This window comes from Macrobrachium nipponense, chromosome 27 (assembly GCF_015104395.2).
Source record: "Macrobrachium nipponense isolate FS-2020 chromosome 27, ASM1510439v2, whole genome shotgun sequence".
Classification (NCBI taxonomy): domain Eukaryota; kingdom Metazoa; phylum Arthropoda; class Malacostraca; order Decapoda; family Palaemonidae; genus Macrobrachium; species Macrobrachium nipponense.
In genome coordinates, this window is record NC_087216.1 from 37,202,811 (window position 1) to 37,230,431 (window position 27,621).

Genomic DNA, 27,621 nt, shown 5'->3' on the forward strand with positions numbered 1-27,621 from the left:
TAGGGATATGGTACCACCACCGCCCCACATGAAAAGGAGGGGGGGGGGGCCTTCGGAAAAGGTAGATGTGCTAGATAAATAGTCCCTTAGGGGTTTTAACAGTACATAAAGATGGATGTTGCGGAAGCGGAACAACCTTTCCAAGGGGATCGCCTTACCAAAGGGTTCTCATTCTTAGCCATAAAATAATTATTTGGTGAAAGCAACACGTAACCCGAGGGAAGGAATTCTATATGCCCTTGGCCACTAGTAAAGATGACATCTCCGATGTTCTGGCACCTGAAGCCAGACTTAATAAAAACAGTGCCTTACGCAAAAGGGTTTGGCAATCACATTTGAAGTTGTCTGTTTTAGAGTCTAACCTGAGACCATCGTTAAGAAACCATGACACTGACGACGGCCTTGAATGGGCCGCAGGCGTGCACAAGCCCTTGGGATTGAGGTGAAATAAGACTCAGTTAGATTTATACCAAACCCGAGAAGAAAATCTTTTTCGGAGCTGACTTAGTGGTTGTTATTGTGGCAACTGCCAAGCCTTGTTCGAATAAAGGCCTGAAGAATGTTGTAGTCACGTTCATTGTCATTACTTTGACATTGATTTCCTGAGAAATGTAGGCAATTGTTAACTGCTGAATCATACTGGCGAAGTGTAGATTCTCTTTGTCTGACTCCAAGAACAAGAATTGTTCTGTGGGATCAATGTCCCTACCCTCCTACCTGCCATCAAACTTGTCATGAAAATCATCCATAAAGATAGGGTTTTTGTGAAGACCTGAGGAATCGAACACAGTCACCGTGTTTGAACTTGTTGCGTCAGCCTCAAGCCCGGGAGAGGGTGAGGAGAGACCTAGTTCTAGGAGAAGGAGAAACCAATTGTTCTTGGGCCAGTAAGGAGCTATGAGAGCCACCTGACCTTTGAAGGATTTCAACTTGTGCAACACCTTCAGGAGAGGGTTCACTGGAGGGAATAAATAAACCTCCCTCCACTGGTTCCAATCTATACTCAGGGCGTCCGTAGCGTATGCTAGAGGGTCCATACTTTGGGCTACGTAACAAGGCAGCTTGTGGTTTGCCCCTGTAGCGAACATATCTACTTTCAGACCCGGCGGTTACTCTCCTACAAACCCTCTCGAAGGGTTCCTGGTCCAGTGACCATTCTGGCTCCAGGGGGACTGACCGGGACAATGCGTCTGCTACTACATTGTGGACTCCTGCCAGATGGGTAGCCGAGATAGATGCCAGGTGTTCTTGTCAGTTAGAGAAAAAATTGCTATCACCCTGTGGTTCACATGATTTGACTTGGACCCCACCTCTCGTTATACCATGTATCACTACTGCACTGTCGAGAGCCAATCTGATATGAGTTCTCCTCCGGAGGACGGAGCTTCTTTAAGGTCAGAAACACTGCCATAGCTTCCAGGATGTTGATGTGAAGCTTTTGGAACTGAGGTGACCAAGTTCCCTGAACCTTGTCGTGCTGTGAATAACCTCCCCAACCTGATAGTGATGCGACTGTATTGCATCAGTAGGGACGTGGGGAGGGAACTGCAACTGTAACTCTTTGGCTATTGCCCATGGACGTAGACGTTCCTTGGGAATCAGAGGTACCCCCCGGCCGAAACTTGTCACGACACTTGGCATTGGCCTTGAACGTCAAACTCGATTGATGTCCTTGAGCTTGCTTTCAACAGAACGTCTGTGACTGACGCAAATTGGAGCGAGCTAGGATCGTCTCCTGATTCCTTCTCGAAGCCTTTTTGCCTTTTAAGAATTGGCTTGTTACCTTGGCATCCCCTTCCCTGATGGAATGGAAAGGTTGTGTGAATCCAAGCCCCAATGGAAACCTAGCCACTGGAACTTGGATTCTGGGGCCAAATCGGGACTTGGTCCTGTTGATCTTGAACCCTATATATTCCAGGAAAGATATGACCCCGTCCATGGCTTTCCTAAACTTGTCTTTGACCATCTCCCAGATTAGCCAGTCGTTTAGGTACGCCACTACCAATAAAACCTGAGACCTTAGCTCCTGCACCACTACCTCCGCCAGTTCCGTGAAAACCCTTGGGGCTATATTCAGCCCAAAGGGCATCACCTTGAAGGAATAAGCTTCTTTTACTAGTTTGAAGCCCAGGAATGGATGGGAGTGCTGAGCCGTCGGGACATGATAATGAGGCGTCTGTAAGACCTATAGAGGTGGTGACGCCCCCACCCGGGGAAGTAAGGCCCTTACCTGAGAGATGGTCAGCCTTTAGAACTTGTCGCAAGGAATGTACAAGTTTAAACGGGACAAGTCTAAGATCACCCTCCTTTGGTCGGTCCCTTTCTTGGGACACTGAATACGACGACTTTGAAATTTTAAGTCTTTGTCCTGGAGACTGCCCTTCTGGAGAAGGTCCCTGGGGTAATCCATCAACCCTTGGGTTGGATGCTGATAGATAGATACTATGTTTTGCCGCCCCAGCTGCTGAACTCCCAACGATGTTAAAAGAGATACGCCTGCTCCTATTTGAGGAACTTCATTGAGATGATGAGGGTCGGGTCCTTTCCTGACCATACACCTCTAGCTCGCCCTTGGGCTCCGGTTCCTCCACTCTGACGAAAGGGGGAACCTGTTGGCTAGCCCGACGGCAAAAGGGAGACAAATTGAGGCTGTTGCCGAGGCTGAGTCTTAGAAGATGAAGGTTGGGGGAACTTGCTGAATTAGTACAGCTTATAGCACAGGTGCTGTTGCGGAACTTGGAAAGGTTGGTACCTTCTTTGACTTTTCCTAGTCCTAAAACTGGAGGAAGAAGACTCTTAATATCCTTTTGAAAGGGATGCCCCAACGCAATCTGATGCTTGATTAAAATGTGATGCCTCATTCTGAACCTCGTTTACTGCCGAAGCTGGAAGAGATCTGCACCCCAGATTGAGGAAGCCAGAAGCTGTTGGGTTCGTGCCTGATCGTAGCCTCGGATAGAACATGCTTCTTGCCATTTCCTCTTAGTAACCGCAAAGCCGTACGAGGCCACATTGGCATGCTTAAAAGTAACTACTCCGCAATGACCTTATACAGCGGTTCATGAGCATACTCCAGAACCGCCGTCCTCCGTCATCACTAGAGAGTTAAGAGACCTTGCAAGACGTGTCCTAGCATCAAATCCGGCTTGGATCAGTGCGTCGACGAGGCGCTCACTAAACAAGTGATTTGCACAGTTTGGCTTAAGCTTGCCTGCCGAGAATGTAGCCAGCAAACTTCCCACAAACTCTCTCTACCTTGGGGGTAAGCAATGATGTGGAATCTGTCTCGCTAAGCTGGGGCTCTTCTCGAGTCACTGCCTGAAGGGTAAATCCTGCTACCTTTGATGTAAAAGGTAAGGAGTTCCCGTCATGTTGTTTACCTTAGTAGTTTGAGCAGATCCCCAATTCTAGGCTCCATATCTAATACTTGATGAGCCGCCGATTGCTAGAAGGATAACAGTCCCCTTGGAGACCTTGTCCTTTCTAATCGAAGCTGCCTCCATAAGCCTAACATAAGCTATAAATGGTGGCCATAACCTTTCGGGAAATAACTCGAAATCCTCGAGTCTATGTGTACCACAACCTTCTACATCAACATCCCGCTGACAAATGGAGCGAAGTTCACTACCCTCCAAAAAATCACCAGGGTGGAACGGAGGGAAACGTGGACCCGTCAGGCATGCTCTGACCTTGCACCAAATTACTAGGAGGTGCCGGAACTGCCGACTCCTGTCTGAGACCTGCAATCAGGGAGTCCTGTGCACGTAAACGTTTAAAAACACCCTTTCAAACCTTGCTGCGACTGAACTGACTAAGCTAGCAAGACTACTGGCCTGATTTAAAATATTCGTGTTGAACAGGTCTTTGCCGACTAAAGGGGGAACCTTCCAGCGCTCCCTACGGTACCTTATGAGGTATCAGACCTCTAGACGTGCAGGGATGGGACTTGAGGGGGCAATGGGAAGAGTTCTCTCCTTGAGGCCTTGGATCTCATCCTAGGTTTAAATATGTGTATGAAACCTCTGGAACCTGCCCAGGCCTTGGCTTTGTGTCTGATTGGCTTTTAAGCAAGGTTTTTACCCGAAGGTTTTCTCTTTAATCTAGGAATCACAGAGAAGGGAATGCGACCTGGGAGGGGGCAAACCTCCTGTGAAAACCCATGAAGGAATTTGGAGTAAAGGAGAGGAGGAAGAATCAGAGTCACTCGAGGAAAAGACCCGGTGACAACTAGGGCTAGCCTCAATTAACACTGTTTACCTGTAACCATATCTAGTGTAATGGGCAAATCCTCACTAGTTCAAGTGAGACTTCTTCCAAACCAAGGTCTGGCAATTCTGCCTCTTGCTGTTCCATAACTGAATCTTGAATTTATTTGATAATTGGTGCTGCGACTTTTTGGGTCAACGTATCCGGCAGCTTTCCCGGCTGGGGAGGCTGCCATATCTTGAGGTAGCATAAAAATGGCTTAGCTACCCCTACGTTCTGTCCAAAACTCCAACCCAGACCTTGAGGGTGGAGAGTGCAGCATGCTTAACAGACTGCTCTGTCTGTAATGCAAGGAATGTGTCAGTTTCGAGTAAAATCTGTTTGAACATTATGCTTACATATGTTGATTAATTAATGTAATTTAATTTACAGAAATTTTATTATTTATATTTATTAGTAGTATTTATTTGATTATTATTTAGTTATTTATTTTATTTTAATTGTTTATTTAGTTATCTATATTTATTTATTTGGTTATTATTATTATTATTATTGTTTTTATTTATTTATTTATTTATTTATTTACTTTTTTTTTTACTAACCCAAGTAGTGTAAAATATAATTCCATCACAATATGTATAGAAACAAGCAGTGCGGTAACTTATCGAACAGGTAAGAACCTGTGTACAAGTCGTAGCAGGCAAAGCCGTTTACGTGATGCCAGACTACGGAACCGGTAAGCAATACTGCGCACGGGGCATGGTTCTGGCAAACATCATGGTTGCACAGATCCTGTAGATCGGCAACCAGACACTGAGTGGCCTGTAAGTGCAATAATATATGAGAACAATTGCACAAACTATAGGATTATTATGATAATAATGTCATATGCCGGAGCATGCCGAACTGAAATAATATATATAAAAAATATATATGTATATACTATATTCATATATTTACGTCCCGGGGACTATAATAATTAAAACCACCCGGAGCTGTATGACCCGGAGTGGGGGGTACACGAAGTACCCGGAACGGCCACATGAACTCGCAAGTTCCGTGGCAAAGAAAGGAAAAATAATATATATATATATATATAGTATATATATATTCATATATTTACGTCCCGGGGACTATAATAATTAAAACCACCCGGAGCTGTATGACCCGGAGTGGGGGTACACGAAGTAAGCCCGGGACGGCCACATGACTCGCAAGTTCCGTGGCAAAAAAGAAAAGAAAATAAAAATAAAAGGGAGAAATAAAATAACAAATATAATATCTCCGCCTACGGAAGAGAAACTTCCGTAAACATAGCCCTCAACGACTACCGGAGAGCCTGAATCTAAATCCGCCTTATGCGGAGAGGGAATGTTTTAGGCGGATGGATGTAAGCTCCGGAAGCTGAAAGAAGCAGAGCGCAACAACTCCACGGAAGCCGAGGCTGAATACGCAAAGCAATCAACAACTACCGGAGGCGGTCCGGCTGAGAAGCGACACCCACCAACCTAAGGTCCTTGGAGGACCCTCTACAACCCCCCCCCTCTGCTGATGGGAACGGCTGTCAGCGACAACCGAGGCGAGAGAGCACCAACTACTGGGGGCCCCACGTGAGGGGGAGGGAAGGAGGGTCTGATGGGGTGACGATCACGTGATCAGCGTATCCTCGCAAATAAAAGATTACGAGGAAAACGCAGGCATAGCCTATGTAGGCTAACCGACCTAACATCCAAAATATACATAGACAAAATAAAATCAATTACTTAAAGCTAAAAGAAAATCATGCTTTAACAAGGGGGAAATGAAAATAAACTGTCGTAAAATATAAAACCGCAATGAAGGCCACTCGATAAAACAGTGGGCGCAAAAGGGGAAAAACTACTTGCTTACTGCAAAAACGATAAGGAAACGGCAAGCTGACGAAAAGAAAAAAGGGAAAATTCTTGAATGAAATAGGACGGATGGATAAACGGCGAAGCACGAAACAAAGAAACGTGCTCGAAAGAAGACCCCCGTGAAAAACGTGAAAATAATGAAAATAACAAAACATAAATGGAAATCGGATCGACTAAAAACTGCCACCCAAGAATAAATAAATAATATATACATATTATATAGATATATATATATGATATATATATATATATATAGTATATATATATATATATATCCATATATATATATACATATATATATATACATATATATATATATATACATATATACATACATACATGTACTGAAATATCACATGTTACAAGCAGAGAGGAAGACTACTCGAAGTCGGTACAATTCAAGCGTAAATCGGTACAATTCAAGGTAAGCCGTAAGGCGACTTGCCGCCCGCCCCCTATTTAAAAGTGATGCCTAATAAAATCCTAAATAAAGGCAAAACGATAGGCAAATTCACTCCCTAAATATTGAAAAAGGGCGGAACCAGTACTTAACTTGGGTGAAGAGGTAGATGCCGATCCTTAACCAGAATAAAAATAAAAGAACAAATAGTCATATTCGAACGTGCGAACACGGAATGGCTATCGAAAAGTATGACGTCACAGCCGCCTTCAACGGGGTGTGCTAGGGTGTGACCTATGGGTCGGCTCCCCGTATTTAGGTTTTGTCTTTTTGATGAGGAAAAAGGCTAATTGGAGGGGTTGCGTGGTAGTGTTTAACACTCGCCCCAGTTTTATACCGACACCTTTTGTATAGGTGAGCGATGTCAGAGGCTTCTGACATGTCCAATTTAGCAGTTCTCTGGTATTATAGCAATATTTTCTAGAAATAGTGTGCTAAAGCAGACATATTTCACGGGAGCGACACGGCTGAGCCCAGAAAAGTTTTTTCATAAATTCACCATAAATCGAAATATTGTGCTAGAGACTTCCAATTAGTTGCAAAATTAAGGTAAATGATTGATATTACTAAAATATAAAGTTTTAGCTTACAATTGCTTTTTTTCGACCATTTCGGTAGAGTCAAGTTGACCGAAAGGTTGAAATTTTGGCACTTATCGTTATTTATATGAAAAATACTCAGACAAAACTGATAAAAGCTACAATCATGAGTATTTTTTTTAGTTGTATTCTACATAAAAATGCGTACATTTTCATATATAATACTCCATGTAACTGCTAATTTAAAATGGTAAAACAATTATGTCAAAGTGACGAAATAATTTCCGAGATGTGTCACAGATACTTTTTAGTGCGGCAAGAAAGAAATTCGCGCTTGCGCGACTGCGCGTACGATTGTAAACAAAAACAACACCTTGATCGTGAACTCCCAGCATCCCCCAAGCTCGTATTCGAAGAGTTTTTCGGCTGTCGGCTAAAGTATTTTTCCCCGAATTTTTGAAAAAAAACTTTTGTATGTCGACGTAAAATACGTCCAGTCGGCACCCGAGAGAGAAAAAATGTCGACGTAAAATACGTCCAGTCGGCGTTTAAGGGTTAATATGAAGTTTAAGAGGGCTGGCCGGAACCCTTATATATGGGGGGTATAGGGCGAAAAATGCAGTCATGAAAAAATTCATGGAGCTTCATATGGCAATTGAGAATACGTATACGAAATATTTCGTCAAAATTCCTCTTACTTTTGTAGTTACAGGGTAATTAGTTAACATAACTCAATAAGCCTAAAACATTAATACGTACAAGAAAATGCAATATTTCTTCTATTATCGTAAATTTTGATAATTGTTGTCAAAGAAATTGGGAGAAATGGCATCTGTAGACATTCCCCGAGTCGAGAAGGGAGACTTCAGACAGTCAGCTACCAAGTCCAACCATGATTCAGTGTGATCACAAACTTCAAGTAGTCTACATGTTCGATTTCTCCTCTGACATTCGCTTGTTTTTACGTATGTTTATGTATGTTTCGGCAAGAATTTCATCATGCCAATGAGGAAAAGACAAGGAAAACATCTCGCTTACATACAGACGAAGAAAAATCGCTCAAGTATTATTACAGAATATCATAATATACGCGTAGTTAGTGAAGAGAGAGGGGAGGGTTGCGTAGTAACGCCCCCGTCTTGCCTGACAGCACAAGTCACACTGTGCCCAAGGCTACGATCTTTGAGCAAAGAGATCTTCATTTATGATAAATAACATAGTTTTGGTTTTTTAATGCCCAAAAGGGAATATGAAATTCATAATAATCTTGATTTATTTGTCTTTGTAAAAAGAGAGTACAGGCAGTCCCCGGGTTACGATGGTCTCCGCTTACGACGTTCCGAGGTTACGACGCTTTTCAATTTTATTCATCAGAAATTATTTCCAGGGTTACGACGCATGTTCCAGGGTAACAACGCATGCTCCAGAGTTACGACGCCTACAAATGCTGATCTGGCAGATGAAATATGACACCAAAAATGCAAAATAATCAATATTTAAAGGTTTTTTTGATGAAAAATGCAATAAGAATGCAGTTTACATAGTTTTGAATGCACCAAAAGCATTAAAAGTAAGGTTTTCTTAGGATTTTTGACGATGTTCCGGCTTACAACGCGTCTCAAGAACGGAACCCCTGTCGTAACCCGGGGACTGCCTACACCTTCGAGTTTCACCTCTGACATTCTCTTGCATTTACGTTTGTTTATCTTTGTTTCGGCAAGAATTTCATCATGCCAAAGAGGAAAATACAAGGAAAACATCTTGCTAACATACAGAAGAAGAAAATTCACTGTAATAAGCCAAGTTAGTGAAGGGGAGAGAGAGAGAGTTGCGCAGGAAGGAGTGCCCATCTTGCCTCAAGCAGTGCCCCAGGATACGATATATGAGCAAAGGGATCATCATTTATGATTAAATTATGATAAATAAAATAGTTTTGGTTTATTAATACACAAAAAAGAAATATACATTCATAATAATAATTATTTATTAACCCTCTTACGCCAATTGGACGTATTAAACGTCGAGTCAAAATGTCCCCCATATGCCGATTGGACGTATTATACTTACTCAAAAAAGTTTTTTTTTTAAATTTGCGGAAAAATAGTTATAGGCCTACCAGCCAAAAACTTTTGAATGACGCACCTTGGGGGATGCTGGGAGTTCACGGATCAAGGCGTTGTTTTGTTTACAATCATTACGCAGGCACGCAAGTGCGAATTTCTTTCTTATTGCACTAAAAGTATCAGTGACATCTCAAAAATTATTTCGTCACTTTGACATAATTTTTGCACCTTTTTAAATTATCCGTTACATGGAGTATTATATATGAAAATGTGCGCAATTTTATGTAGAATACAACACAAAATACTCATGATTGTAGCTTTTATCAGTTTTGAAATTTTTCCATATAAATAACGATAAGTGCCAAAATTTCAACCTTCGGTCAACTTTGACTCTACCAAAATGGTCGAAAAACGCAATTGTAAGCTAAATCTCTTATATTCTAGTAATATTCAATCATTTGCCTTCATTTTGCAACAAATTGGAAGTCTCTAGCACAATATTTTGATTTATGGTGAATTTATGAACAAACTTTTTCCTTACGTTCGCGCGGTAACTCTTCCGATAAATTTTTTCGTGCGATTGTCCTAATGTTTGCACCATTTTAAATTTGCCGTTACATAAAGTTTTATATATGGCAAATTGTGCCAATTTCACATGCACAATAAAACTAAAAAACAACCCATGATTGTAGGCTTTATATCAGTTTTTGGAAATAGTTTTTCAATAATAATAAAAACGATAAGTGCAAAAATTTCAACCTTCGGTCAACTTTGACTCTACCGAAATGTCGAAAAAAACAAAAACCGCAAATTGGTAAGCTAAAAAAACTCTTATATTCTGGTAATATTAATTCAATCATTTACCTTTATTTTGCAACGAATTGGAAGTCTCTAGCACAATATTTCGATTTATGGTGAATTTATGGAAGAAAAAAAAAAAAAAAAAAAAAAAAAAAAAAAATTCCTTACGTCCACACGGTAACTCATCCGAAAAAAATCAGAAATTTTTTCGTGCGATTGTCAAAATGTTTGCACCATTTAAAATTAGCCGTTAAAAAGTTTTATATATGAAAATGTGCGCAATTTCATGTAGAATACAAAAAAAAAAAAAAAATGATTGAAGGTTGTAGCTTTTCTCTTTTACGAAATATTTGCATAAAAATCACGATAAATAGAAAAAAAACCACGTTCGGTCAACTTTGACTCTACCGAAATAGTAGAAAAACGCAATTGTAAGCTAAAACTCTTACAATCTAGTAATATACAGTCATTTATCTTCATTTTGAAACAAATTCAAAGTGTCTAGCACAATATTTAGATTTATGGTGAATTTAAAAAAAAAAACTTTCCCTCTGCGCGCCGATTCGCGGCCGCAAATCTCCAAATTGCGTACGTTGCATTCTCCTCATATTTGCTCCTTTTCATATTAGGCGTTTTATAGAGTTTCATATATGAAAATGTGTGCAAATTTATGAAGAATACAAAGAAAAATATTTGAAGGTTGTAGCTTTTCTCATTTTTGCAATATTTGCATATAAAAAAAATATACGTATACGTATATAAAAATTTTGAAATTTGGTCAACTTTAACTCGTCCGAAATGGTCCAAAACTGCAATTCTAAGCTGAAACTCTTACAGTATCATAATATTCAATCATTTGTCTTCATTTTGAAACAAATTGGAAGTCTCTAGAACAATATTTAGATTTATGGTGAATTTTTGAAAAAAAAAAAAAAATTTACGTGCGCGCGTTACGAATTCACGCATCATTTTGTGATAATATTTTTTCTGTGTTGCTTTGATAGTTTTACAATGTTTTATATATCAAAATGATTGCAATTTAGTGTACAATATAACGAAAAAAAAGTAACTCGTTAGCTTTAACCGTTTTTGGCACAGCTCGATTTGAATACAATTATGTATGAATTTTTTTTTTCGCTACCATATATCGCATTATTTATATATGATAATGATATTTTTTTCACTTCTGATGGTTGCATACTAAACTTTAGGCAATGACAAAAAAAAAGGAGCCAAAAATAATCTCTTAATCTTGAAAACTAAGCACGCTGTGATTTTTTGAAAAAATTATTTTTTCCGCTTCCGCGCTCACTCTAAACCCGCCTCGGCATACGGGAGACGTTTTGGATTTTAGGGCTTAGGCGTAAGAGGGTTAACATTATTTTTATAGAAATACGAAGGAAAACTTTGAACGCCCGTATCTCAAAACTATACTTTTTGACCTTCAAAATCTATCTTCTCACTTAGTTTTAAAGCTATAACATTGGAATTTGGTATATAACTCAGAAAGACATTATAGAACAATCAAATGAAGCCCTTTTTTCCAATTTTTGTTTCGCCTTTTTTTTTATAAATTTTTGTCTCCTGATTTATAGGGTTTATTTTTTTACCATATTGAAAAATTCATATCTAGCAAAAAAAAATGACTTTAGAAAAAAACTCCTCATTCGATTGGAGGTCTACATCAGGTCTAAATATGGTAGTAATCCTAGGTCTTAATATTAAATATCAAGGGAGGAGATAGAATTTGAAAAATGGTTATTTTCGGGATAAATCGCCCTGGCGTCACAAAACCGAAGGTCAGAGGCAAAAATCATATGCGGTTTGGAGATGTCCCAAGTCACCTTATTAAGTGGTATGAATATCAAAGTCCTGTCCTTAAAAAATGGCATTAGCCGGCCGGCCTCCTTAATTCCAGATAGTTTGAATTCAGAACTATTAGTCAATATATTTTTGTAAGTATAATTCGGTTATTGACGTAAATTGCTGTTCCTCATGCATTCATATCAGGAACTGAGTATGATGCTAATGTATAACTGCCTATTCTCGAAACATTTTCATTTGTATGTTGCATGCATATTGTTATTGGTTCATATTGTTTTAACAATCTTTGAATTTCTCCTATTTTTAATCGTGTTTTTAAACCATTTACATTCCATTGAATAATAGAAGAGTTGAATGTTATTGTGGGGGAAGGCCTCTGTCAAGCAAAACATTATTTTTGCTTACTTTTGTGGTTGCATACTCATGTAAAGCTGCAGGTTTCTTAATATTTGACTTCATGTTAAGTCTCTTGGTAATTGCTCATTAGGACTTTTGTTTTTGTTTTATTTTCTCCAATAAATGCTATATGCCTCTAGCACTCGAAGAGTGAGTTTTAATTAGATGGTCTACACACATGCAATCTTTGGAGTGTTTTTCTAGGTTTTTCTGTTGGTTTTTTGTTTTGAATTTGATAAAATTATTAATCATATTAGTGAGGCTGCTTGTAGATAGAAATTTCATTGTATTCAACTGAACAATGAAACATTCATTATAGTGGTACCTCGACATATGAAATTAATCCGTTCCGAGGTGGCCTTCGTAACCTGAGCTTTTCGTATCTTGAACCGCATTTTACATGTAAATTGCCTGATTCGATCCAAGCCCTACAAAAACACCCCAGTAAATTTTATAATAAAGCTAAATTGACCAATAAACAATGAAATACAACAATTGGGACCATTCAGTACCTAACTTGATACATACTCCTAATATGTACCTGTAAATAAAGTGTATTAGTGTACATGGTATACAAGAAATACTGTACGTACATATGTACGTATGCAGCAAAATGTGGAACCTTACCTTTCGAGTGAGGCTATCTCTGAAAGTGGCGACAGAGGAGGAGGACAAACGGCAGAAAATTTGTTACGTAGTACGTACACTTAACTTAAAGAAACACATTAAAAATGTCAGGAAACATAAACTAAACTTTAAGAAATACATTAACAAAACCGTAACACTTAACTTTACAAAAAACTTATAATTAAATTTTTTTTCTTTTTTTTATTTTTTTTTTTACGTTTTTAATACTTTAAGTTTTTTTAACAAAATTTCAATTTCTTCACCATGCCAGTCTGTTTACGGAATTTATCAAACCACCTCCAAGAAGCCTTAAAGTCTGGGGTTGCCGTCGATGTCCCTTCTCCTCCGTCGTCTTCGGCCTGGGCGATCAAATCGCTGAAAATAGCACTGGCCTTCTGGCAGATTGCCGTCTCGGTTATCGTATCGCCAGCGATTTCTTTGTCCTCAATCCATAGAAGCAGCCGCCTCTCCATCTCATCATGCACGTGGCTCCTCTTGTTGGACAAAATAGTCACCCCCTTGGAAGGTGTAGCTGCTTTGATGGCTTCCTTCTGCTTCAGGATGGTGCCTATCGTCGACGGATTTCGGCCGTATTCCTTAGCGATCACACTCAACCGCATGCTAGCTTCATACTTTTTTATTATCTCCATTTTGTCTGCATAGAAAGCATCCTCTTCTTTTCTTTCCGTGAACTTCAGCAACTTTCTTGAGACCCATTACTATATACTGTACGTAATTAAGTTATGAAGTATACTGATTAAGTTCTCACACAACACGATAGAGTAGTACAACAAAATCACTAACACGAATTTACATTAACAAACGAAACCGTATATGTGAACGAACAAATTCCGCGTGCGTACGATAACGCTGGTGCGAAGCAATGGCTGAAGAAGAACGCCTTTACATAGAGCACAATGGGAGAGATGCTGACCAATAGGAGAGCAGGATCTTATGGCGGTGACTAGCATCAGGAACCAATGGGAGAGCGGGAGGATGTGGTGAGTCTACTCAGTTGGCGGCGCGCAAGTTTTAAAATTATCGGTGGTCTGGGCAAATCTCGGGACTTTACAGCAACAACCTTTTGTATCCTGAACTATTTTCGTATGTAGAGCCAAAAAAATCTACCTATTTGCTTTCATAACTCAAATTTTTTGTAAGTTGAGCCTTTCGTATGTCAAGGTACCACTGTATATCCACATAATCTATCATGAGTGGATAAGGTATTTATATTTTGAGTAATTGAGTGTTGTCTTGTTTGTTTTACCAAGACTGGGAGAGGAGTCTATTTCAACAGAGGCGGCTTGTTGATGAATATTGTTTATTGGTCTGGGTTGAGGATGAGTTAAGGATTTCCTTCTTTGTCCTATTATGGGTGATGGAGTTATATGAAGAATGTTGTTATTTTCCGAGAACTCATTTGTTTGTAAGGTGGTTAATGTTTCAGCTTCTACATCAATACTATCTATATTCTTTTTAAGAGAATGGGAGTCATCTTTGGTGTCAAGTTTTTTTTTTTTATTTCGGAGTCCCATTTTCAGGGTCTCGCCTTTTATCCACCTTATCTCTGATCTGGTAGAGAATCATCAGCAATGTCTTCATTGGAAGGCACTGTCTCTATACATGAAGTATTGGCATCATGATCATCTAAGGATGACAGAGCAGCATATTTGTTTTTATTGTAATTTCAGGTATTAGATTCCTGTTTTCTAAACAAGCTTCAGATATTTGGGGAACCTCATTTTTTAACATATTTTTATATGGTGGATTTTTGCTTAGGCCAAGTATCCCTCTAATTTTTAACTCGAGCTTTAGCCTCTCTTGCTGCCATTCCAGTTCTACTCATCAGAAGTTTTAATTCTGTATTGTACATATAGAATGGGCATTCTTTAGACTTTGCATGATGAGCAAGTCCACAATTAGCATATTTAATATTTGGGCAATTCCACTCTGTTACATGTTCTTCTGAACCATACACTGCACATATTTCTTTATTTTGGCATTTCTTGAATGTGCGACTAAATTTACATTTTCTACACTGCAGTGGTTTTGGTACGTGAGGGCGTAATTCTCTATTTTGACCAAGTACTTTATAATCTTTGCTGGTAAATTTTGGCCTGTAAATTTGGTTTTTGCTATTTTGATGAGAACTTGTTTTTTTTTTTTTGCTTGGAATTTGATATAACTCCAGATCATGAATATTATCGTATCTTAATTTTAGTGATTCTAATATAATATTCTTTTCTGGTAATTCTTCCTCATTTTCAATTTAGGGTAGTACAACTGTACCCTGGATATAGTTAAGCATGTTATGGCTTTTCACCGTTACATTTATCCCTTGAACTTCTTTTATGTTCAAAAATGTTTCTGACTGGGCTTTTGTTGTGGCTTCAATCAGCCATTTATTAAATTTCAGTGCTCTGAAACTCATTTCTCTAGTTGGGTGTAAGCTTAATAATTTGTTCTCTAAAACAGAGGAAGAAATTTTCCTCTCTGTTTTGAGAACAAGAAATCTGGACCAATTATCTGTCCCAAAAATATGGTCAAAATGAATTAATGTTGGGTTGGGTTTGTACATTTTTCTTTTCTTATTATTTCTAATTAATGGCTCATATGGTGCCATCGTTGTTATGGTAGGCTTATTGTCTTGAGTGAATCCAGTAGCCAAGTCTAATTCCACGCTGGGGTCATCAACATTAAGGCCTAATAATGAATACATATATGTACACGAAAGTGTTGTTTCAGCCGGGTAGTCCTCCACCCACCATAGAGCCCAACAAGGGAGGGGTGTGGAATGCCACTTTAATGGGCCACCGCTAGAGGTTACTTCCTGGTTATACACCTGATCCCCAGCACTTAAGGCATCGTCAGTCCGTTGAGATCCAACCCAGTACTGGGGACCAAGTTTGACATAAGACTTTCCCCTCACTCGAACACGTCAGGTACTCAAATTTTACGGGTGAGGAGGAATGCCGCCCATCCCCACCCTCCATCACATTACAAGAGTTGTCACACCCATCATCCATTAACATTCTAAGGTCATCAACTATTGGTTCATCCTGACAGGGGAAGAAGTGAAAGACTGAAAAAAATAGAAGGTTCAAAAGAGGATTGAACTTAGTCAGGGTGCTCAGAAGTGGCCTTAGTAGCATGGTTGCACCTGCCAGGGTAGAAAACTGCCCGGCTACCATCGTCCACCTCTTCCTCGCACCTCACAAGCCCCACCACCACATCAAGGTGTCAAGCCATTGGTGGGGTCAGTCATGCGGTAACAGGTTGCTACTTCTCCATGACTTGTGCCCTCTCTTGACACGACTATCACGTTTATTTTCGCCTCAGTACTCATTAACTGTAAGGGCCTCTGATGCTTAGGCTCTTTGCCAGAAGCCTTAGGAGAAGCAGAACGTTTAGAGGCCACTTTAAAGAATGAACCTTAGTCCGTAGCAGTGTATACTGCACAGGCAAAAAATGCACACGTGAGAGACCATTGAACTTACGTACATACATATTGGGTAAATTGGGTACTCATTGTGCAGAATGTACGTTTTATGAAATGCTTGAAGATGATTTCTAAATATGATATGTATGTACATAAAAGTGTTTTAGGAAGATACTAAAAGTATGTAGACCATATCTAAAACACGTAAGACAATGATTACCTATATGTAGCAGGGTATGTATTTTTCTGTTTGCGGCACGCAGTACATGCATGTATTTTTCATACATACATATTAAGTATATTTTCGTGACAAAATAAATTTTTATGATGAACAAAGCTTTCTCAATTTTCAAATATTACAGTTCTATAATATTTTCATGTAAACACAGCAAAATGTCAGTAACAAAATCGGGTTTTCTTAAAAGATGCCCTACCCAAGCCAACTTTCCGCAGATAAACAAATCCTATGACGCTGTGACGCCTTCTTAGAGCAGTACCCAGATGAAATGATATTTGAAATGCTATTGGCTGTTGTCTGCACAACAGCCAATCCAAGAGCAGCATTCATTTTCCTTGTTGCTCATTGGCTGTACACTTGGTGTTGATTGGTTGAACCCTGACCCCATCTCCGATCTCGGAGATGGCATTGTGGGTATCGCGCATCTAGTACCCAAGCAGCCTCACTGCGCAGAAAGTTACGGGTATATGTGAATGTTAACACTAAGCTCTTGTGTACGCATCAGCAAATATCTGTGTGCATCGTGAAGCTCGACTAGAAGTTGAAACTTTTCGATGTGTTGAAGGAGGGAAAAATTTACGCCATGGTCGGCCACCATTTCAAAGTGAACGAGAGCACAGTGAGATACATAAAGAAAAAAGAAAATGAAATAAGAAAAAGTGTAAGTATGACGTACTAAGGCACCGCAAAGGCTGTGTCCACAGTGAGAGACAAAACCATCGTGAAAATGGAATCCACTCGCGTTCTGGACCAAGGACTGCGGGAAGAACATGCCCCTTGACTCCAAGATCATACACCAAAAAGCATGACAACTCTACCAGCAGCTATCAACTGCTACTGCTTCACAAGGTAGTGAGGAAGAGGAAGCCGAAGCCAAAGATGTAGAGGCACTGGAAGGCGATGAAGAAGGGACATTGGAATTCTTGGGCTTTGAAGAACCAGCTCCTGAAGAGGAAGAAGAAGAGCCACAACCGGGACCGTACTCAGCTCCCCAAAGATTTCAGGCGAGCAAAGGATAGCTCCACCGGTTCCAGAAAAGGTTCCACCTAAAGTCTGTTTCCCTACATGGAGAAGCTGGATCTGCAGACAAAGAGGCAGCCGCAAAATATCCGAAGGCCTTCATGAAAATAATCCATTAGAAAGGATATCGGCCAGAACAGGTGTTCAATATGGACGAAACTGGCCTGTTCTGGAAGAATATGCCGTCCCGGATGTACCTTATGAAGGATGAAGCCAAAGTCTCTGGATTCAAGGCACAAAAGGGCAGGGTGACCCTCTTGATGTGTGGGAATGCAGCTGGTTTTATGCTGAAACCAGGCCTCATTCACAAGGCGGCAAATCCCTGGGCACCCAAAAACAAGAACAAGATGTTACTGCCCGTCTTCTGGATGCATAATCCCAGGGCCTGAGTCACTAAAGTCCTTACGGAGTACTGGTTCCACCAGAGCTTCATTTCTCAAGTTAGGCAATACCTGGTCGATTTGGACATCAACTTCCAGGTCTTGCTCATAATGGACAATGCTGGTGGCCACCCTCTCGATCTTTATTCCAAGAGAGTCCAGCTTGAGTTCCTTCCTCCCAACACCACTGCTCTCCTCCAGCCTATGGATCAAGGCGTCGTCCGTGCCTTCAAGGCACTCTACACTGGGAATTCCCTCCAGCACTTTGTTGATGCAATGGACCATGACAGTGAAATTACGCTGAAAGATTATTGGCGTAAATTCACGATTGCCACTTGTCTGTCTGTGTCATCGACCGGTCACTGAAGGACATGAAGAAGAAGACCCTGAATGCCTGCTGGAGTAAGTTGTGGCCAGACTGTGTCCATAATTATACAGGCTTTTCTCCTCAGGAAATCCAGCATTTGGCCATTAATAAGGCAGTCCAGTTGGCAAAAATTCTTGGTGGTGAGGGCTTCGATGATATCACAAAGGAAGAAGTCGGTACCCTCACTGATACCCACTCTGACCCCCTGACAGACCACGACTTGGAAGAGCTGACGAAGTCTGCCAGTGAGGAAGAAGACACACCAGGTTCAGGAGAGGAACAGGAGGAGGGACTGACTTTGGAATGCCTGTCCCAAGTTAAAAAAATGATAAACGACCTCCAGGAGTTTGTTGCAACATGGAACGTTCCTTGAAGTTTTCTAATATTCTTCAAACAGCATTGGAGCCCTATAATCAAGCCCTCACTACCATGAAGAAGAAACAGCAGCAGCTGCCAATCACAATGTTCATCACACGAACGAAGAAGGACCCTCCAAAACTTCCTGAATCGCCTGGGGAAGTGCCTCCCAAATCGCCTGAGTCACTACCTCCCAAAGCGCCTCCTGAAGGTAAAGAGGCGCCCTAAGAGGATATGTAACTCCTCTGCTTAGCTGTGCAGTCATATCTTCATCGTCATTCACCGACTGCATGGCTAATTCATCATCATCATCTTTAATCAACATTCATCACTGATGAGTACCCTATTTACATATGTTGTACTAGTGTAAAACAATTGTTTAATGTTCATACATATTCTGATCTTTCTCTCTATCTCTTGTGATTGATTTTACATGCAATTGTTTCCCTTGTAAAAATAAAACTGGATGTCCTAAATAGTAACTGTATGAAAGAAAATGTGTATGACTGAATACTTATGGGGGGGGGAGGGGACTGGATTATTTTCACATATGTAACTAAGTCATGCAGTACATACGTATGTATTTATAACCATAAAATGTAAGATTTACTTTAAAACAGTATCAATAATAGGATGATATTTTAATGTATATTTGATGTAGGATGGTCTTTTAAGGGATACTTTGGTGTTTCCACATTCAGGAAAGGAGTTTATAAGTATTTTTAGAGGGGGGTTCCAAACATTTGCGGATTCTAACTATTCGCAAGGGGGGACCACTGTACAGTTTTTCTTGTAGGATGCAGTAGGCCATCGAATACAAGCATAAACAAGATAGTACTAGGCAAGTTCGAAGTATGAGCATTTATTCAACAAAGGGTACAAAGTTTTCTCAAAAATTTCATTCGAAAAACGGAATGTTCGACATAAGAAACGTTACGACAAATGAGGTACCACTGTACTTGGTAAGCTACTTAAATAAAAATTTACTTTCATCTTCCTGTGGCAGGTCCAGAAAATGTTTTATAATTTTTTTTATACCAGAAGCATTTGCAAATTTTCCTCTTTCCCCTGATGTGTGTGTGTGTGTGTGTGTGTTTTAAATAGGCAGTCCTTAAAGTTTGCCCAGTAATGGGGCTTTTTTAACGCATATTTAGGCTGGCCAGTGAGGGTTAAATATTGCATCTCTCTTTTTTATTGTTACACTTGCCAACTGATAAAGAGCAAAGCATATTGCAAAGGACATCATATCAGATCCTATTCAGGACCTGTGCAAAAGGCAGCACCATCAAGAACTGATTCACCAATTCAACAGGATACAGGCCTCCTTTAAGAACCTTTCATCTATGGATATAAACATGACACTGACCCCAGAGTAAAGGACATAGGGGCATCCTTGTTGATAGCCTCCATTACAAACCATGGCTGCTGATTCTAAGCCTGTGAGGAACACCCTTGGATGTGGGAGAACTTCTCATGACACTATCTGCCAAGGAAAATTGGTGGACCCAACCCATGCTAGAACAATGCCTTCCACCACAGCATGATATCCCTATAGATGGCAACAATGGACTCTGCCAAAGGGACATTGTAGGTCTTGTAAAAGGACCCATGGTCTTCTTCCCCCTAATATCTATTAAGTCAAATCTGGCCCCATTACGTATTCAAGAAGTACCATGTTAGGAAGCCTCCCAAGCCCTGAAGGATCAAGTGGAGGAATCAATTAGGTCTTTGAGGGGAAGGAAGAAAGAAAGATAAGACAGTGCAGCAGCATAAATCATAGACTCAATTAACCAGCAACAATACTGGCATCGGAAAGGCGAGCAGAACTGTACATGCAACGAACAAGAGGGGAGTCATGTCTGGAACTGCAACAATCTAAGTACAAATAGTATCTGGACCTATTATATGTTAGAAAGTACCCAAATCAACTTCTTTTACTGCACTGGGTGCAGAACCAAGCTGACTTCTAGACATGTTTCAAGAAGTGAGAGTAAAAGTGGTCATGTACAAGGCTGCTGATGGTCGGAGGTGACAGCTTTGGGCAACATGGTGAAAATACCCAAATCTGGCACGTTTGAGAAATAAAGATTTCTGCTAGATGTACTTGAGTATACTATTGGGAACATGCAGTCAAAACTACAGGTATGACCAAAGTCAAAGGCACAAATGCAGTGATGTCGCAACTAGCAAGGAGGATGCGACTTCAGTTGATGTTGTGGCTGCTACCATGGTCATTATCAGACACAGGCACTGAGGGCAATGCTGTGGAAAACACAAGCAAATCAAGAAGTAGGGATGATACAACACTGGAGTAGCTGGAGTAGATGGAACAACAATCAACTTATCCTCAGATGAACCAATAACAGTCAAAAACTGATCCTGAAACACCGAATATGCTGTCTTCTTTAAACAGACCATAAATGAAGAACCTGCAGCACTCAAGGATTGCAACAAAACCAAATGTGAAGGGAATAACAGTGAAAATATAGGTGCAGGTGAAGCTGAAGATGGGAAGGCAGGATAAAACCAGAGACCTAGAGTGAGGCAGTCAAAGATGCGGAATAATTTATCCCAAGGGTAGAATGGCAATCACGCTGGCAAAGGGGACTTGCGAGGAAGTGAGTATCTAACAGAAGAAAACACTGTAGGAGTCAGTACATCCAATAAAATCTTTGGCACTAAGAAGTCTTCATCCAGGAAAGACATAAAGAAGCTGCAAGCAACCCCTTCTAACATCACTCAAGTACACAGAGGCCTAATGAAAAGACCGCTATATAAAATAGACCCAACCATCGGCAAAGGGGAATTATTTTAATAGTTCACTTTAAACACAATATGAAAAATTAACATTAATTGAACAATAATGTTAAGTTAAATGACTTTACATGTATGTTAAATGAATCAAAACAGAAATGAGAGCTGAAGGTAAACTTTTACTGTTAATCAGTCAAGAAAAACAACTGTAGGACATTACAACTGAAGACTCCTAATACTGTACTAAATAGAAAGAACAGTCAACAGGAGAACGAGACCGCCTCACTCCTTCTCTGCTTGCGGATCTAGAGCAAGAATCTCTCCTATACCTCCAAGATGAAGGCTCTCTCAAAACTGAGCTCACTTCCTCTCCATGACAATTGAAATCGTCTCCAACAACCGCCGGAGAATTCGGCCTGATCCTTCATCTAGGCGTACAACGCCTTCCACCAACGTATCAGACAAGGTTGCCAACTCGCTATTCTTTGTTCTTTTAATAGGAGCCTTTTCATATTTTCTCCGTATTTTAAACGGTCTTACAGGCGAAACCAGTATATGTGCTCCATCCTTTGCTTCACTTTTCGCCCCCAACGTCGATTTCGACAACGACATTGTAGTCTTTCTTAGACTCTTTGTAGTCTCTACTGGCAACTCCACGTCGGCCGCCAGCCCAGCGACTGTCGACTCACTTGCTCGTTCAGACTCTTGTAAACGGCTTCATCCGCTAGCTTTGAGCTTACCAGCCACAGACTTCTTGCCTTTCTTGCTGACTGGGATGTGACAGTCCTGGCCCGAAGATGAAGAAGAATTCACTCTTCACATCTTGGACCGAGGATCAGTCATGAAATCCTGTATCCTCCAACGCTTGACTGGTACACACTGTGACATCATCGAACTTAACGATGACGCCGAGCTAGAGGAAGAAGACAAAGAAGAAGACAAATCATCCCTTTTCTTTTTGTCTTTCTTAATTTTCTTCTCTAGATCCTGTAATTTCTTCATTACAGTCTGTACTACTCTATACTACCGGGTCAGAAAGTGTATTTGGGTCTGGAGGCAACGAAGTAGACCGAGAAGCAGTAGGCTGTGACTTCATCGCGTCTCCCATGTCGGTGTGTGACATCAGTTGTGACGTCACCAATCTTGTAGGGAGACTGGGCTGCTGCTGCTGGCATCCCTGCATTTGCAGCAAAACTACCTCCAAAGTTCTGCATCGCCGTACGCATTGAAGTTGTTGGCGTAGCCGCGGCATTATTTCCCATAAAGTGCAAGCCAGGGGGATGAGGAATATTCAGTGCTGCCAGACTCTGCTGGAATTGTGATGCCATATAATGCGACACCAAACCTTCCAAGGTTGGTAGGCCTGGTAGACCTGGCGCCGCCCACATACCTTCCATCCTGGTTCGATCGGGAGCCGGCACCTGGAACAAAGATTGCGATGCTTCCCCCTTCCCTGCTGGGAACAACGGAGCATAAATATTATGCATAAAATTACCCAAAACCCTTCTTGGAGTTTCCGATAACGAACTGCTGGGAGAAACCGAAGGGGTATGGGACAAATCAAAGGCAAGTGGCAAAACATATGGAGCAGTCTGGTGTATTGCCGATACAAAAGAAGCCGGCAACGCTTGGTCATCCAAAAATGGCGTAGACTCCTTTCTTTTGTACTGGCCTTTCTCATAAAACTTTGTCCACTGTTCCACCGACCAACCGCGACAAACAGAACAAGGATTAGTAATTGTACTTACATTTTCTCTGCACCTACTACACATTGGATGAGGATTCGTCGACACCGAAGTTAGGAATCTTGAAATCGGAAAGCCACTGACTCCAGGGCATTTCCTCTGTCTTGTCTTCGAAATGGAAGATCCCGATGGTGACGAAAAAATCTCCATCTCACTACTTACACACTCTTACAGCTCACACCCACACTGAGCACACTCAGAGAAAGAGAATTAATAAGAAAAATGAAAGTGAAATGGATAAAAACGGGAAACTAAAACCGGCTTTAAACAGACAGACAGTAAACACGTCCTATCTTGAAGGCGGTAGAAAGACAACTGGTGGGTTACAGGACGCCGAGGGCATTCTGGGTAATACATGCCCCGTGACCTGGTATAGATGCCAATAGTCCTTGGATCGCACAAGTTTAATTTTAATTCTACCGGTTTCCAGCTTGGCGCTAGTAAATCCAAATGTTAAGACCGAAGGTTTGTTTCGTATATGAACAAATGGATATTCAAAGAAGCATTTACCAGAAAGAAGTGTAACAAAAATGATTAACTTATGGAAACAAAAGAAAACAGTACTCACAACTACACTTTGTGGCACTACCAGCCAGCAAGGTAAAATGACAAAATAAAAGCTTGAAAAAATTTACATATCACTATAAACTAACACCATTATGAAGAAAAATGTATCTTAAATAATGGATGAAGAAAAATGGAAGCAACAACTCACAAAATGAAAAATACATCTCCATAAATTGGAGTTGCATAAAAGAACAACACCTTGGAGGACATGAAAGGAGATCTAGGTATGCTCAGTGGGGTTTGTTTCTCTCTGGATCTAACAAGCTGGGATGACTAAAGTGCTGTCTAAAAAACGTAAAGCTATTTATGAGTAACAGGCTTGTAATGAACACAACTAGGTGCTCAAAAGAATGTGGTGTTGGAATAATAATGCCCAGATATTCAGGAAGAGCCAGAATAACTGAAAGTAACAGGCAAACTTTGCAATGGATATTTGAATAAGGCTCAATATGTACTGATGACGCTTTTGTAGTAGTATACCTCTCAAATGTAAAGCTAAGGTTATTTTCTTTCATTATAGTATAGGATTTGGGAGATGTCCTCAGCTTGCAAAAAGATAAAGAGGGTTAGTGATTAACATCTTGTTTTTGTCAAGTCATCCCAAAATACAGGAAGTGATGAAAAAAATTTCTTAGTGGCATAGCCAGAAAACAACTTCTTTTAAATATGCAAATTCTAAGTGATATAAAAAGAGAACTATGATATTACAAATTTTAGCAAACTAAAACAATAAAATAAAAAATAAAAACAAAACTACATGAATCAGCACATAGTTAGAAAAAAAATATTACTTACCTGCACCTACTTAAAATAAACATTACTCTACAGATACATCATGACTGAAAATCTACATTACTGTTTTTTGTGCTTCAGAATCTAATAATTACCAAACCTTTTATCTAATCACACTCGTATTCGTTTCTCAACTGTATTTTACACTTGGAATCTAGTTTAAGAGCATTATGCATTTAAAATAGAGTGCTGATCTTACCTTTGTGTTTTCAGAGTTTGTGATGGGTGGTAATGATATCACAACACCATCAGAATTAACTAGGCATGGCCATACATCCCACTCCTCTACAAGATGCAAGAACCTAGAAGCAAAACCAAATGACTCATTTTATGCCCCTACATGAATATCAGCACATTGAGATTGCCTCTCAAATACACTGACCATATAATTACACTTGCCTCCCAAGAAAGGGTCTGTCATTCAGCAAGATGCCAAATGTACTTTTGCCAACAAACAGGAAGCTAAAGGCAAAATAGCAAAAGGATTTAAGGAAGAACTGACAAGGAATAAAAAATTTACAATGTCAAATGAACATGAAGACCAAGATTGACATCTAACAGACATGAAGTTCAAATATAGGTAAAATATGAAACTTGAAACATTATTTATTTGCAGTGTGATAATAAGTCATTACTTTTTTTCAAAATACTACTTAAGATTAATATGTAACTAAGTAAAGAGCACTAAATTAATCAATAAAAAATTATTGCTAATTAAAGAATTGCAAATACAGCAGATACTGTATTATCCTTTATCTGTTGGTATCCTATTTTTTTAAGACTTTGTTAAGTCAATAAAGGTAGATTTTGTTCAAATAAAATTTCATTTGATGCATGTTCACTTAAGCTGTTTTGGTACCATGAGATGAATTATGTAGTCTCTTCTTAAAAGCATAAACCTGCCTTCAAAATAATTGTTTGATTTTAAAAAATTATCTTCAACTCAAGTGTAGACTGAACATAACTCGCTATGTACATATTGTATACTGGTCTTCATTGTCTTCCTCAATTATATATTTCCTAACACTTTTGATATAAACTAAAATACCATTTAATAATTATTCAGTTTTGGCATTTAAAGAACTCAATACTACTAATTCTAGCACAACTAATTCCCTAGGGTCAAACTAAAGCTATAATAAAATAACAACTTTGGCATATTGTTCACTATAGTATAATGCTAGTACATGCCATGTAAATATTTTTTCCCTTTTGTCTTTGGTTACTATATAACGATTAAGTTTTTTTTTTTTTTTGCTATGTTTGAAGAAATTTTAAGATTTAGATTCAAGTATAATGACTAAAATCCTAAATCACATAAGTGAAATCAGTTTCAAGCTTATTAACTAAACAACCTTTTGGCTTTAAGTTTTCAGCTTCATGTCTATTGGATACCTTCCCTTTTGGCTTTATGTGTTCTTGGAATTATGGCTTTTTGGTTTTATGTCCATTTCAAATCTTACCTTCGCCACCCCGTCTGCGAATGATTCAGTCATTTGCAATTTCTTAACAATGATACACAACTGCATTAATAATGAAAAAGCTTTAAAGTTTAATCTCACATTTGCAATCATCTACAACAATTGCAGAGGAATTTTAGGACACTCTGTAGGAGAAATAGGCCTAATTCTAACTAAAAAGCACGCATGAAGTGCAACACTTCTCGAGTAATTTAGTTAGGGATTACAAGCCCTCCCTAGATTTCAACCTCAAAAATAAAAAAATAAATATATGAGGAAGTCTATATAAATTCTATGAATAATAATGCAAAGTTGAAAAATAATGAATAATCATGCAGATGCAACTGACTTACTTGTGGAGTCCAGGGACATTGTTCCGCTTCATCTGCTTTCGCTGAGCTTCTGCTTCTTGCTGAAGACTTTTGTGAAGCTCAAGGGCTGAGACTTCTTTCCCTCTTACTAAGGGGTGGATGCGAATCTCCTCTGGTTTACGCACCACATACTTCAAAGGACTTTGGATTTTATTCAAGTCATGTGTAGCAATGGTTGCCATCATTCTTTTGTCACATATGCCATCATGCAATTTCGTCTGAAAGTTCAAATACTGTAAGATTTTCTACAGGAGGCAGGCTGAAATATTTTGCCAATATGAACCATAATACAAATAAAAGATCAAATTTCTTATATATTAATCCTGTAACGCCTATACTACAGTCACTGCCCTAATTACAAACATTCAGCTTATGAACATTCAGAGATACAAACAGATAAGGTTACAAGTTCAAATTTTCCTTTATGAGCCTGTTCTGCTAGTAAGAATTTTTGCAAAGAACAGAACACGAGGCAGAAGAACAACCTGTTACTTGAACCTCTTCCCTGGTTATGCCTAGTATTCTCGTGATTAACTACTACCATGTATATTATTCTTCTTACAATCATAAGAATACTCATTCATACTTTTAAAATATTCCTACTTATTTCTGTCTTCCCGATTTAGCCCATTATTTGATGAATTCCCATTTTCTATATTTCCTATCCCCATAAGAAACATTTAGTATGTATTTTTTTTATAGATGGCGGTATGCACTGTTTACTTTGTGAACTTCCAATGTCAGATGCTGCTCCTGCGAAATTCTCTCTAAATTCAAACTTTCAAAGGATGGAAAATACTAAAATTTGAATGTTGCATAAATAAAAATTTTATTTTCTTCTTTATACCTTTCTAACATCCAAAGTAGTAATTCTTTATATAGTAATATGGCACAATTTAAAAATACAGTTAAAATAGTATAATTTATGGCTCCACAGTTATCTAGGGAATGTACACATCAACAAAAATTATGCACTACTTGGCAATACTTACTGGGAATGACTTAGCTAATCACCTCATTCTTAGTATACGGTAAGTGACTTACACAGTACGTAATTATATATAGCCAATTCCAAATTGAAAGGTGGGATCATGGACATATTCTACCCCAAAGCATAAAGTTTTGTAATGAATTTGAAATAGGAAAGTTGCTAGCATTGAAAGATGATGCTTATTGTTTCCTACCAGCTAAGAGAGTCACTGCAGATGGATACGGCCTGGCGTGGTGGTATAGCCAAGGGTTGCCTCCTACTTAGGGGGAACTTTGCAGTGAGGGGAATGCTCCAATGGCTAGCAAAGTATGTTAAGTGCCCGCCCTTGC

At 39.5% G+C, this 27,621-nt stretch overlaps 1 protein-coding gene across 1 annotated transcript in view; it reads right to left on the bottom strand.

The window, feature by feature from the left end:
• LOC135201027 (leucine-rich repeat-containing protein 47-like) overlaps window positions 1-27,621 on the bottom strand; it is a 123,151-nt gene that overhangs the window by 19,373 nt on the left and 76,157 nt on the right. Inside the window, exons 4-5 of the mRNA XM_064229872.1 lie at window positions 26,284-26,519; window positions 24,670-24,772 (exon numbers count right to left, since the gene is read on the bottom strand). Of these exons, the coding sequence (XP_064085942.1) occupies window positions 24,670-24,772; window positions 26,284-26,519 (339 nt within the window). The remainder of the gene's footprint in view (window positions 1-24,669; window positions 24,773-26,283; window positions 26,520-27,621) is intronic.